The 14,816-nt window shown below is 46.6% G+C and overlaps 1 protein-coding gene across 3 annotated transcripts in view; it reads left to right on the plus strand.

Annotated features, from left to right (window-relative positions):
* The window catches only part of ALPK3 (alpha kinase 3), a 53,268-nt gene that overhangs the window by 15,215 nt on the left and 23,237 nt on the right, over positions 1 to 14,816 (plus strand). For all 3 annotated transcript variants that reach the window (XM_061393993.1, XM_061393991.1, XM_061393992.1), the window contains 2 exons: positions 5,242 to 5,359; positions 5,853 to 7,092. In XM_061393993.1, the coding sequence (XP_061249977.1) occupies positions 5,242 to 5,359; positions 5,853 to 7,092 (1,358 nt within the window). The remainder of the gene's footprint in view (positions 1 to 5,241; positions 5,360 to 5,852; positions 7,093 to 14,816) is intronic.

A 14,816-nucleotide genomic window follows, 5' to 3' on the forward strand; every position in this document is an offset into this window, starting at 1 on the left:
TTCTCCTGAATCTGAGCTTTTCCAAACTGGGAGTGGTTAGGATGAAGCTGTAAGTCTCCGAGCTAGATTTCTTCTAGACTGAGGCATGCTGGCTGTGGAGCAGAGGTGTCAGGGTAGGAAGGGGAAGAGGGAAGGCCACAGGTCAGTACCACTGTGGGGTTTCCTGGCCAGGCCTGTGTGTGTGTGTGTATGTGTGCCGGCCTGTGGGCATACACATGGGCACACGTGTGTGTGCAGCTGGGAGTAATGGACCTCCCTTGCTTTTGTGTGTTTCAAAATACAGTTCATATTACCCAGGGGACAAAGAAAATGTTTTCTGCTCAACTTAAGTTGTTACCAGAACTCATTGTTGCCAGAGAGCCCAAGCTTTCAGGTTGGCCCCCACCTAGTGAAGAGACACCAAAAAGTGGCGTGGGGGCTGGAGTCCCCCAGCTTTGTGGCTGTGGGGCCCCCTCAGCATCCCCTTCTTGCCCTGTCCCTGCCCTCTCGCTGCAGCCTGACTGGACTCAGATGCCCTGGAGGCTGAGGCCCAACTGGGCAGATCATGGGGCAAGGAGGCTCTGAGCTGGGCTCCTGCAGGGATGAGCTCACTGCTCGAGATGGTGAGGACATGCACGGTGATGTAACCAGGGACTTTAGCTCACAATGGAAACATGGGGCTCGCTTTACAGTCAGGGCTGCCCAGAGTCTGTTTTGGCTGACGCAGCCACAGCCTTGCCTCCTTTGCTCCCTGTTCTTGTCACGGTTCCCCAGTGTGCCCTCTGCTTTCCACCCCACACTCTGGTGTCACGGTTCTTCGTCAGCATGCCCTCCCTGCCAACCTCTTGTTTGTTCACTCACTTTTCCCCTTACTCACTCATCCAGCAGATTTTTATTAAGTAGCTACTATGTGCCAGGCACTGTCTTAGGTGGTAGAGATACAGAAGTGAAGGAGAGATGGTGACGCACATGGGGTATAAGTAGAGGAGAGGAAACAGAGAAGGGAACGGTTCCAGTATCAGGATTTGTGCTGTGGAAGGGAAGTGAAGACACTGAACCCACATTTTCTGAAATTCCACCCCCCTCACAGCCATTTCAAATGCCTCGCATGCCATAAAGCCTTCCCTGAATCCTAGCCGCAGGTGCCTGTTCCCTTCTCTGTACCCTGAGCCCTTAGTGCATTGCTTCATTCATTCACCTATAAATACTTAATGAGTGTTGACCCGATACCAGACACTATTCTAGGAACTGGGGACATAGCAGCGAATAACACAGACAAGTCATGGAGCTGTTCTTTCCCCAGGGAGTTGGAGTAGATGGGTAGAAACTCATCAGGGTATAATCAGTCAGGTAGCAATGCATTGTTCAGTTGCTCAGTCGTGTCTGACTCTTTGTGACCCTTTGGACAGCAGCATGCCAGGCTTCCCTGTTCTTCACCATCTCCCAGAGTTTGCTCAGACTCTTAAGAGTCTGCTCCAGTGCCACAATTCAAAAGCATCAGTTCTTTGGTGCTCAGCCTTCTTTATAGTTCAGCTCTCACACCATACATGACTACTGGAAAAACCATAGCGTTGACTATACGGACCTTTGTTGGCAAAGTGATGTCTCTGCTTTTTAATCTGCTGTTTATGTTTGTCATAGCTTTTCTTCCAAGGAGCAAGCATCTTCAATTTTGTGGCTGCAGTCACCATCTGCAGTGATTTTGGAGCCCAAGAAAATAAAATCTGTCACTGTTTCCACCTTTCTTCTATCTATTTGCCATGAAGTGATGGGACCGGATGCCATGATCTTAGTTTTTTGAATGTTGAGTTTTAAGCCAACTTTTTCACTCTCCTCTTTCTCCCTCATCAAGAGGCTCTTTAGATCCTCTTTGCTTTCTGTCATTAGAGTGGTGTCATCTGCATATCTGAGGTTGTTCATATTTCTCCCTGCAAGTCCAGCTTGTGATTCATTCAGCCCAGCATTTCACATGACACAGTCTGCATGTAAGTTAAATAAGCAGGGTGGCAATATATAGCCTTGACATCCTTCTTTTCCAACTTTGAACCAGTCCATTGTTCCATGTCCGGTTCTAACTGTTGCTTCATGTCCTGCATACAGATTTCTCAGGAGACAAATAAGGTGGTTTTATAGTCCCATCTCTCTAAGAATTTTCCACTGTTGTGATCTACACAGCAGGCTTTAGTGTAGTCAGTGAAGCAGACATAGGGTTTTTTTGGAATTCCCTTGCTTTTTCTGTGATTCAGTGGATGTTGGCAATTTGATCTCTGGTTCCTCTGCCTTTTCTAAATCCAGCTTGAACATCTGGAAGTTCTCGGTTCACATGCTGTTGAAGTCTAGTTTGAAGTATTTTGAGCATTACCTTGCTAGCATGTGAAATGAGTGCAATTTGTGTGGTAGTTTGAACATTCTTTGGCATTGCCTTTCTTTGGGATTGGAATGAAAACTGACCTTTTCCAGTCCCGTGGCCACTATTCTATGAAGAATATAAAGAAAAAGAAACAGCAAGAGAGATAAGAATCACCAGGGAGAGCGAGTGGTTATTGCATACAGGTGGTAGGGAAGGTCTCTCCATGGAGATAAAGTGCGGACAGAGGCCAGAGGAATCAATATGTGACGCTCATGTGATGCTTGGGGCCAGCCAGCAGGGGCGTATGACTGGGGTACTGCAAGCAAGGTAGAGAGTGGGAGGAGGTGAGGCCAGTGGGCTGATGTGGCCTAGATCATGAGGGCTTTCATGAGATGGGAGCTAGTGGAGTGTTTTGAGCAGAGAAGTGCTATCACCTGACCTTATTTACTTCCTCTGGCTGCTGTGCTGAGAATGGGCTGAAGAAAGGCCAGGCTGGAACTAGTGAGATAAGCAAGGAGGTTGTTGAGAAATTGAGGTGTGAGATGATGCTGATGGAGCAGTTTGGTGGCAAGGAGTGGCAGGAAGTGATCAGATTTTGAATATATTCTGGAGGGAGGGCCTGTGGAATCATCTGATGGAGTGGATGTGAGGAAAATAAAAGAATAAAATATTACCTCTAGGTTTTTGGCTTGAGCCAAATTAGAAGGATAAAGTTGCCATTTACTGAGGTAAGTAGGACTCGGCTTGGTGAGGGGAATAAGGAGCTTGGCTTGGGTAAGTCTGATACCCATGAGACCTCCAAGTGGAGATGTCAGGTTCGCAGTCAGAAATAAGAACCAGGAGTTCAGGGGAGGTCTGGGCTAGAGATACAAATTTGGGAGTTAGGAAGATATAGCTATTTAAAGGCTGCAGGACAGGATTAGATCCCCTAGGTTATATATAGAGAGAATGGAAAATGGTTCTGAGGCCTGAGCCCTGGCCCATCTAACACTTCTAGGTCTAGGTGGTGGGGAGAGGGCAGATGAAGAGATTAGAAAAAGTGGCCAGTAGAGTAGCACAGACACTCAGAAGGAGGGGCATCCAGGAGCAAGCAAAGAAAAGGTTTCAGGAAGGGAAGGTCAATGCTGAGAGATTTGGTGATATGTGAGTCACGGGTGACCTTGATAGGAGCAATTCCTGTGCAGCGGTAGTTTCAAAAGCCTGATCGGAGGAAACAGGGTAAAGACAGTGAGTACAGAAAGCTCTTTCAAATAATTTCTCTGTAAAGAAGAAAAGAGAGAAATGGGGGCAGGAGCCAGGGAAGGATGTGAGGTCAAAGAAAAGAAGGAAGACAGTATAGAGGCTTGTATGCTGATGGGAATGATCTAAGAGAGGAAAAGCCTGAAAATTCAGGAAAGGAGGAACAAGCTGGAGAGATGTCCTCGATGAGGCAGGAAGAGATGGGATCCAGTGAGGGTGTCTTAGACAGGCGCTTGGGCAGTTTGTCGAGACAGCAGGGAAGGCAGAGCACATGAGTGCCAGTTGCAGGTGCATCCCTGCCTTGTGTGGAGACCTATCTTTTCTGTTGTACAGTAGGTTCCCTGAGAGCAGAGCTGTCAAGCTTCTGTATCTTCATAACCCTTGCTTGGCAGTCAGCACACACCTAATATATACATATGTTTAAGGGACAAAGACCCTGATGCTGGAAAAGATTAAGGGCAGGAGGAGAAGGGGATGACAGAGGATGAGATGGTTGGATGCCATTACTGACTCAATGGACATGGGTTTGAGCAAGCTCGGGGAGATGATGAAGGACAGGAAAGCCTGGTGTGCTGCAATCCATGGGATTGCAAAGAGTTGGACATAACTTAGTGACTGAACAGCAACAATGTTAGGAGTCTCTAATTTCTAATAACCATTGCAAATTAATTGAAGTCAGCTTAAGAAATGAAACAGAACTCCTTGGTAAGGCTTAGATGGACTTCTTATGGAATTCACAAGAGTGTGGCTGTGGCCAGGTAAAGAATGGAACCAGTATTTGGAAGGATATCAGGACTACCCTCTCTGTCTCCTTTTTTTCATTCTATCCTGAACACCAACTTCACTTCCATCTCACTGTAGCTTTGTCTGCTTCTCAGTCCATGTAGCAGAATATGGTTGCACCTCTTCCAAGTTATTTCCAGACCCAAGGATAGACTGTCTCTATGTTCCAATTCCCAAATACTAGGTCAAAGGATTGAATTAGATTAAGTGGTTATGTGTCCATTACTGGACCAATCAGCTAGGTGGCCAGGGAGGCAGGGACACGTGGCCCTCACAGCTAGAAGCTCTCTTTGTGAGTAGGGCTGAAAGTTGAGAAAGGATGGGCTGGAAAAATACCTCAGTCAGTTTCACAGCAGTGAATGGGGGAGAAGGTAGGTGTGGATGGGTGGATAGATGGATGACAAATGGATGGGTGGATGGATGGATAGATGCTTTAGCTGTGTCATCAAATGATACTAATAGCTCAGGAACCTGGAATGAAAGAAGGGTGCTTGGCATTGGTGCTGATGTTGGGTGTTGGGGAGAGACCTCTGAGAGTAGAGCTATTATTACAGATGAGGATGTACAACAGGCCACTGAAGAGAGGACGCTTATTACTACCAGCTAAAGCTTTCTGGAAACTCCTTGCTTCCCTTCTAATCAGCAGCCAGGAAATTTATCCTCTATGTTTGCCTTCCAGTTGCTGAAGGGAAACAGTTTTTGGCCTTGATAGGGCCTAGCTTCTAAATATAAGCTGAGCCATAGGGTAGCCCTCTTCCTCCTGCCAACCCGGGGCACGTGGACCAGTCCAGTCTCTTCAGGTGGTCTGGGGAAGCCACGGGATCCTCTTCTCTCTGCCCACTATTTTGGAACTGGTTTCTCTGCAACCCAATCTGCTGCTTCCTTCTTAGGGTACCCAGAGCCAGAGGTGACCTGGTACAAGGATGACACAGAGCTGGACCGCTACTGTGGCTTGCCCAAATACGAGATCATGCATCAGGGCAACCGTCACACCCTGCAGCTCTACAGGTGAGGAGGCGGGGCCCGTTATGCTCTGTCTGCCCTCCTGCAGGTCCTGTGACCCAAGTCTGGGGTGGGGGCAGGGTTCTGCTGCAGAGTTGAACCACCTGGTGAAGCGTGTCTGGCTGCCAGTGTCTGGGATCTCCTAAGGCCAGGATGGGAGTATTTCTGACAGCCAGAGAACTGAGCACAGCCAGAGGAGGTCCTGACCCATAGAAACATTTTCCATGAGGTCAGCTGCCAAAAAAAGCTCCCAAGTCATCCTTACCCCACACGGGCTGTGTGGGTCACCTGCTCATGAAGGGAGCCTCCTGGGCCCCAGGTCTAATCCCTCCTAGAACAGCGTGGCCTTGGGCAGCTCCTACCGTCTTGCCAGCCTCAGTATCCTCAGCTGTGGTGAGGAGTGGGGGGTGGGGTGCACTTGAGGCAGGGCTGGCAGGGGCAGGACTCTGGCTATGGGGATGGGGGGCTTTCACCTTCCACTTCATGCTCCTGCCTCTAGGTGTCGAGAGGAAGATGCTGCCATCTATCAGGCCTCTGCCCGGAACGCCAAGGGCATTGTGTCCTGCTCAGGGGTCTTGGAGGTGGGCACCATGACTGAATACAAGATCCACCAGCGCTGGTTTGCCAAGCTGAAGCGCAAGGCTGCAGCAAAGATGCGGGAAATCGAGCAGAGCTGGAAGCACGGGAAGGAGGCTGTGGGCGAGGCTGATGCCCTGCGCAAACTCAGCCCTGACCGCTTCCAGCGAAAGCGGCGGCTGAGCGGGGCCGAGGTGCCTGTCCCCTCGGCCCCTGCCCGGGAAGTCGAGGATGGACCCCTCGTGGCTTGGCAGGAGGGAGACACCGAGCCTGGTCAGCACCCAGGTTTGGGCCTAATCAACAGTCTTGCTTCTGGAGAGGTGACCACCAATGGGGAGGCTGCCCCTGAGAACGGGGAGGATGGAGAGCGTGGCCTGTTGACCTACATCTGTGAGGCCATGGAGCTGGGGCCTCAGAGAGCTCCCAAAAAGGAGTCTGGGGCCAAGAAGAAGAAGAAAGACATGGAACCTAAGCAAGGAGTGCGGAAACCAGAGATGGAGAAGGCAGCTCAAAGCCATCGTGCCTCGGAAAACCGTTTCCCCAGTTCAGACAAGCCTGACTCCCGTGGGACACAGGGGCCCTTGGACGTGGAGCAGTTTCAGACCCGGCCCAGAGGCAGGGCTGCCCGGGGGCCTGGATCCCCTGGAGCAGATGGCACCAGGAAGCCAGCCTCTGGTGCAGGTACTCCAGACCAGGCCCAGAAGACCCAGGCCCCGGCCCCTGTCCCAGGCCCAGAGCCAGAAGTGTATTTCTCCTTGAAGGACATGTACCTGGAGAGCACCCGAGCGGACCAGCCCCAGATGGAAGCAGAGGCCCAGACCCCTCGGGGCAGAACACCTGGACAGAGGCCCTCACGTCAGGAATCCAGCGAAGCTGGAGGTGAGAGGGGGCCTGCTGCCCCCGGCCAGCCTGTGCCTTCAGCCCCCCAGCCAACCAGGCCCTTCAACAGGAAGAGGTTTGCCCCTCCGAAGCTCAAAGGAGAGCCCACTGCCAGCAGCAAGCCTGATTCCTCCCTGAGTCAAGATTCGGAACCCGGGGCTCAGAGCTCGGGGAAGACTCCATCCCAGACTTCTGCCCAAGTGCCCACACCCCCCGCGCGTCGGAGACACAGCACCCGGGACAGCCCCCTGCAGGGACAAGCAGGCCCCAGCGCTCCAGGCAAGGTACATGTGGGTGTTGGGACCTGGAGGCCGCTTGGGGCACTGACCTCATGGAAACTGTTGCTGTAACAGCTTGGCAGCCAGTGAGCAGTGGGATATTTATAGAAGGGGGTGGGGTGGGGTGCTAGCCAGGAACAGGGACCACAGGCCTGGCCCCTGCCCCAGGCGGTCCCCAGCTACCAGGCATGTGGGCAGCACAGTCTGACTGTGACCATCTCCTCCGATAGCAGGAATGTTCACTGCCAAGCGATGATGTCCCAGAGCGAGGTGGAGGAGGAGGATGTTCTTTGGGGAGGAAAAGAAGGGGGAGACCGAGGAGTGGTCTGTGGTGGGCAGTGGATCTTTACCTGGATGCTTATTAGAAGACTTAAAACATATCCAACATCCAGAAAATTCTGGCTTAATCTGGGTTTTTATCTGAGATTTTGGAGTCAGGTGTTACCTGTGTGCAAATCTGACTATCCTCAACGTTGTGTGATCTTCAGCAAGTCATAAAACTGTAATAAAAATAACGCCTACTTCATGGGGCTGTTGTGAGAATCAGAGTGCTTGGCACAGGGCTTGGTGCATATTAAGAACAAGACAAATGGCAATAGGTTTAAGACATTCCAGTGGTGGGAGGTAGAGGCAAACTGTCCTACCTGAGAACAGGAGTGCTGGTGTTTTCCTGGGGATTCTGGTAGCCAGTTGAGGAAAGAGGTCTTGTGTGGAGATGGGGAAGGGACATGCACTCTACAAAGAAGGAGGCTGGTGGGTGACAGCTTAAGGAGTTTGATAAGGGAGGGGAGGGTGAAGAGGGAGGGGAGGAGCAAAACTGAGGGGATTAACAGAAAAGAAACTGTTTGTACCGTTTGGTCAGTGTTTCATGTTTCAGAGGCACTATTTCCCAGGAGTTTGTAGAGAGAAAGGAATGTTTTATAGAGGGGCAGAAAGAAGACAGTATTTCTTATGAGTGGCAGAAAGCAAAAGTGTTTCAAGACTGGAGATGAGGGACTTTCTCCCTCACCTAGTGGCTAAGACTTCCACTGTGGTCTAGTGACTAAGACTTCCACTGCAGGGGTGCAGGTTTGGTCCCCAGTCAGGTTGGTTAGGGAACTAAGATCCCATATGCCATGTGGCCTAAAAAAGAAGAAAGAGAATTTCCTAAACTGAATAAAAATGAAAACACAACATATCAACTTGAAAAAAAAGATTGGAGGTGGGTTGTGTAAAATAGATGGAGTACACTTACACTAAGAAATTGTTGGTTGGTTGTCTGAAATTAAATGTAACTGGGTGTCCTATATTTCTCTCTGCTAAATCTGGCAACCCTAAGTAGAGACAACATTTTGGGGGAGCTAAGATGAAATTGTTTCTTGGGTCACAGGAATGCAGGAGCATGGGTCTGGGGAAATGGGGAGCAGCTGAAAGCAGCATTTCACAGGGGTCGAGGCAGAAGATGGAAGGGTGAAGGGACAGACGTGAGGTACATGCTGCTGCAGGACCTCCAAGGGTGCAGTGGGGAAGGTAAGGAGAACTGGGAGGAGCTGCCTCTCCCATTGAAAGGACTTTCAAAGAGGTAGGAGGGAGCGCCAGTTTCTAGGGTGATGAGAGGAGATGTTTTTATTTCAGTGGGTGCTGAGATTAGTCTGTGGGGACAGTAGTTCAGAGGTCTTTGGAGTGGAGTGAACCTCAAACCAGACTCTGGAATCTGTTCATGACTCTCAGCCCCTCATGCCTGGTCTCATGAGATCTCAGCAGCTGGAGTGGTGAGCTCCTAGTGGCCAGATGGGGCCACTCCATGTGCCTGACAGCCCAGAGGCTGGACTGCAGGCCATACTGTAGGGATGGCCCTCATGGGCCCCTAGGGAGCACATTTGGGACGAGATCAGGCTGGTGGCCAAGTCTGTGAGTGAGTCTGGCTTCTCCACCCACAGCGGTGGGGAGTACCACAGCCAGACGGCTGCATCCTCCTGGCAAGGCCTTCTCCGAGGTGGGATGAATGGGCTAGGGCAGTGCAGGGCAGGAGAGGCTGTCTGCAGAGGTTCTGCTGTGGCCACAAAGAGCTTGTGTGGCTTTTATTTTATTTTAATACTTTAAAAAATTGTGGAATGTATCATCATACATGTGAAAAATGCATATAATGGCCATATGTATTCTGAAGATGTTGCTTTTTAGTAGCTGAATTTGATTGGTTTCTCATATTCTCATTCTACCAAATCACTTTAGTTTTTGATAATGAAAGGAAAACATGGCCATAGTAAAATATGTGGGGGAAATTCTAAAAGGAAAAAGTGAAAACTCATCTATAAGTCTGCCATCCAGATATCTTGCTGTATCTACCAATCTTTTTGCATATGTGTTTTATTATTTTTTAATTTAATTTACATTATTTTGATTAGTTTTATATTCTGCTTCTTTTACTTCTCATTATTTTATGAGCATTTTCTAATGGTTCCTTAAAGTTATCTGGAAAAGTTCACTTTTTGTGGTTATGTAAGATGCCACAATATACATATTTTAACCATTTCTTCAATAGTGTTTATGATTTTCTTCCTTATTCCAAGGTTAGTTAAGCATATATCTATATTTTTATAATTTTTATTGTTTGAATTCCTTTATTTGACTTATAAATCAGTCTGGAATTGATTCAGGTATATAGCATAATATCAGTTTCTAGCTCAACAATAAGTAATTTCCCCTCATATCTACCTTAAATAGTCAACCTTTTCTATTAGTTTGTGATTCTTTCTTTATAAACTACCCTTATACCCACTAAAGTCTATTTTAGTTCCCATATATACATCTATCATAATCCATTAATCTATTTGTTGATTCTTACAACAGAATGATCTCATTTAATTATTGTAGCTTTAATTTCTGACAGAGCAACCCTCTTATACTTCTTTTAAACATTTTTGAAGTTATTCTGTCTTATTTATTCCTCTAGGAAAACTTAGAATCGTTGTTTGAATTTTTCCAAACTCCCAGATATCATTGTTTTTTTTTTACCTTGTATCTTTATATTCACCATTAAAAAAAACCCACGCATTTTCAAAACAGTGATGAATTATTTTTAACAAGATCAAAAATATATTAAATCCTTTTATGGAAGACTAGTCAGATTTGAATTTTAAATGGTCTTTTAGTAAAATTTGCTAGGCATATATTTTTAAAGAGCTTGATTGAGGTATGATTTTATACCAGTAACAGTCATCTATTTAAAGTGTACAGGTCAGGGCCGCCCCTGATGGTCCAGTGGTTTGGACCTCCCCTTCCATTGCAGAGGGTACAGGTTCATTTCCTGGTCAGGGAGTTAAGATCCCACATTCCTCTTGGCCAAAAGACCAAAACACAGAACAGAAACAATAAAGTGTACAGGTCAGTGCACACAATTCAGAGTTGTGCAGTCACTCACATAATCCAGTTTTAAAACATTTCATCACCCTAAAAAGATTCTTGTTCCTTTTTGCAGTTAATCCTTGTTCCCACCCTGAGGTCCAGGCAACCACTAATTTGCTTTCTGTCTCTCTACCATTGGTATTCTGATTGAGATTGCATTAAATATAAAAATGAATTTGGAAAAATCAATATCTTAATATTTAGCTTTCTCATCTGGGAGCATAGTATTTCTTTCTGTCATTCAAGCCTTCTTTTTTAATTAAAAAAAATTTTTTTGGTGACCCTTCACAGCTTGTGGGATATTAGTTCCCCTTTTAAAAGTGCCCTAACCTGAGATCTTTTCTGAGCCTGGCTCAGAACTCTGGAGCTGAGGTATAGGAGTGTGGGGATATAGTCTGAGGGGATCCTCTGAGGGGATGGTATTGACATGAGGAGGCTCTGCTGAACGCCTCAAGACCTCACAGTACCTTACGCCCCGCACATCCTGAGGATGATCGTCTCAGTACATGGAAACTCTGCTCCCACCATCAGGGCGCTTTGGTTTTCAGAGCCTACATGAATATACGTATTTTCTGAGAACTGTTGAAGGAAGGAGGGATTGGGGAGAGACATGATCGTTGCTTAAGGAATTATCAAATAACTCAAGGGGATTAGACTTGCTCCAAACCATAAGCTCAAAGAGTTTGTGGTGAGTGTTACTACTATAGGTTTCCAGGGATGAAGCGTGGGGCGGTATGTAGTCACGAGGGAAGGCATCTGGAAAGGGGCCAGACTGGTTGGCAGCATGTATAGGATTCATCACTAGAAATACCATAGTAGAAAAATACCCAATACAATTTTTTAATATAAAATAATGCCCATAATATCCTCAGATAAAAATAAAGTAATGGGTGAAAGAGAGGAAGGAACACATTCTGGGAAGGACACATAGCCTGAAACAAAGGGAAGGTGGTAGGCTAGGCCAGGAACTCACACCTGCTTGTCCTAATCTTAATGCCTTGGTGCATTTAAAGCCTCGCCACACTTTTTCTTTTCTGTGTCTTGTGTTCTGCTTTAGTTTGTTTAGCATTAACTGTAACATCCTTCAGGCTTGGACGTGAGACAGAAAGGGGAGAGAACTAGCACTTGCTGAATATTAGCTTCCAGTAATGCTGGGTTAGATAATTTAGACCAACTCTCCTACTGAGGGCAACTAGTAAAGTAGAGCAAAATATAAAAATGTCTGCTTGAAGGCACTGGAGAGCTAACAAAGTGAAGAATCGCTTTGCAGGATCTGGGATAAGATGGGAATCCATAATGGTGAGCCCCAGCACTTGGTGTAGCTTTTGTCTTGGGGTTGTTTGTCACTCCAGGAGAGACGAATGAGACATTCAGCAGTGTTGCAGACAGCCTCAAGGAACTTGGGAGACCACAATTGGAGCCCACGGTCTCAAGAGTGGTAGCCCTGGTAAACCCTCTGGTCTTTGAGCGGGGAACCCTGAAGGTTTGTACCATAGGATTAAGGGAACCAGAAGCAAATTACCCTCACAGGGACTGAGGCTTAACTCTGAGTTACCTGGGTGACCAAGAAATATCTCGGTCCCTGAAGTTAGGTTAAGGCGATTCAAGATACCTTGCCCCCCAGTGCCTGGGTGTGCATGCAGCACCTGGGAGAAACAAACAGAAATCACCTGGAGGATGATAGCATTATCTTAAGCCTCAAACCATTTCTGAAAAATGTTTCAAATGTAATATTCGGCACCTAAATGATAGACAGGCACACAAAGAGAAGAAAAAAAAACCATGAACATGGGGACTTCCCTGGCCAGTCCAATGGTTAGGACTTGGCACTTTCACTGCCATGGCCCCAGGGGACTAATCCCTGGTCAGGAAACTAAGATCCTGCAAGTTCAGTGGCACAGCCAAAACAAAACCCAGATATAAAGCTTACCGGATCACCAGAGCCGAGGGGCAGATAGATGTTCTGATGGGAACAGCCTTAAGGTGACACAGAAGGAAGCTGGACAGGGCTGGCCAGAGGCCTTGAAGTTGCCTCCTGTGACACTTGAAGGTGTGAGGGGGCAGGAACTCAGCCTGGCTCAGCATTCTCTGGGGTGTGAGCCACTCATAGTAGGATGCTTATTTACTGGGACGTTAAAGGCCTGCTACCTAATTTATGTTACCAATTGCCTGTGGTGCCACTGAAATGATAGAAATCTGAAACAATCTCGATATGAATCATATACTTTTGCTTTTTTCCTGATAATGTGCCAACAAGATACAGTTATCATTTTCCTGAAGAAAATAGCTTGATTTTCCCCTGATTCTTGTTAGGGAGGGCTGGGATGGAAACTTCTACATTCCATTTGCCTGGGAGCAGCCAGACCTAGGTTCCCTCCTAGCTCAGGATCCAACACGGACAGGTCTAGAGAAAAGACTCTTCTCATAGAATCACTGAGAGCCAGGCCAGGGGAGGACCCAGCAGTCACCAGGTCCAGTGGCCTTTCATGGAACTCTATTTTTGAATGAACTGCTCTGAAGGGGCCTGGAGTCACCTGCCTGGACTCTTGATGTATATAAAAGTACTTTATTTTTTGGTTTAAGTAAGGTTAAGCAATGTGCCCAGGACCACATGACAAGGGATAGCAATACTGAATCCAGAACTCAGGGTGCCTGACTCTCAGTTGTGGAGTCCCTGTTCTGCTTCATAATGTCACTGCCTCTCACCTGCCTCCCAGCGGAGGAAAAAGAGCAGCATGAAGAGGCCAGAACCTCTGTGAAAACACAGAATGACAATAAGGAAGGTACAAGGAACTCCTCCTGTGTCACGTTTGGAGATGAGGTGGTTCCCTCACACTGTCCCCAACACACCAGGTACCACATTCTCTCTGAAAACTTCCTGGAGCATTTGCTTACCTAATAGGACTGTGAAGGGTAAAACCCACCATTCAGTTTATCAGTCTGACCTTATAAGTCTTATCTTCCTGGAAGATTTCCTTTTTTAGCCACTCTTTCCTGGCTAGATATTACTCATCTTTAGGTCTCTGTTCTCATTTCATTTCCTGATTTCCTAATTTGATTGATATTTCCCTGTTATAATTCATAATTAACCCTTTATTTTCCTTCCTATGCAATTAGCAATTACATAAAAACTATTCAAATTATTTCTTCAATATCCGTCTCTCCCATCAACAGTAAGTGCCATGAGGCCAGAACTGTGTCCATCATTGCAAGGTCAAGCACAGAGGTTGGCAAACTATAGCTTGGGGGCCAGATCTGGCTTGCCGCCTGTTTTTGTATGAACCAAGAGCTGAGAATACTTTTTACACTTTTAAATAGTTGGGGAAAATATCAAAAGAAGTATATTTTGTGATGTGAAAATTATATGAACTTCAAATTTCAACGTTCATAAATAAAGCTTTATTGGAACACACACACACACAAAGAGCAAATAAACAAACGAAAAAACAACATAAAAAAGAACCAGCAAAAACAGCCACACAATGTATTCCAACTTTTGGAATGATCAGACATGAACTAAAAAACTAAAAACTGTACATCCTATATTTTAAAAGATAAAAAGTTAAGACTGAAAATTTCAGCAGAGAACTAGAAACTATAAAAAGTAGAAAAGACTTTAAAATGATGCAAACTAGAATTCCAGAACTAGAAAATACAATAACTAATGTTAAGTTAGCTATTGTGGTTATGGTAGTTCCAGTTCTGGACGAGACGGAGTGAACACCATCCACCCTGTATCCCCCACTGATTGCAACTAAAAACTTGGGCAAGTCACCTGGTGCAGCTATTTGATGACTTTGATAAACAAATAGTAGCAGACAGACTGAGAAATAAGACCAGGAATACTGGTCAGCACTACTGATCAGTACTACTGATTTGGCAATGTTGTTGTTCAGTCGCCAAGCCCTGTCCAACTTTTTGTGAAGTCCAACTTCATAGACTGCACACACCACACTTCTCTGTCCTTCACTAGCTCTTGGAGTTTGCTCAAATTCATGTCCACTGAGTCAGTGATACTATCTAATCATCTCATCCTCTGCCTCCATCTTCTCCTTTTGCCTTCACTCTTTCCCAGCATCAGGGTTTTTTTTCCAGTTAGTCAACCTCTTCAGATCAGGTGGCCAAAGTATTGGAGCTTCAGCATCAATCCTTCCAATGAATATGCAGTGTTGATCTCCTTTAGCATGGACTGGCTGGATCTCCTTGCAGTCCAAGGGACTCTCAAGAGTCTTCTCCAGCACCACAGTTTGAAAGCATCAGTTCTCTGGTGCTCAGCCTTCTTTATGGTCCAGCTCTCACACCCATACATGACTGCTGGAAAAACCATAGCTTTGACTGTGTAGACA

The sequence above is a fragment of the Bos javanicus genome, chromosome 21 (assembly GCF_032452875.1).
Source record: "Bos javanicus breed banteng chromosome 21, ARS-OSU_banteng_1.0, whole genome shotgun sequence".
Taxonomy (NCBI): domain Eukaryota; kingdom Metazoa; phylum Chordata; class Mammalia; order Artiodactyla; family Bovidae; genus Bos; species Bos javanicus.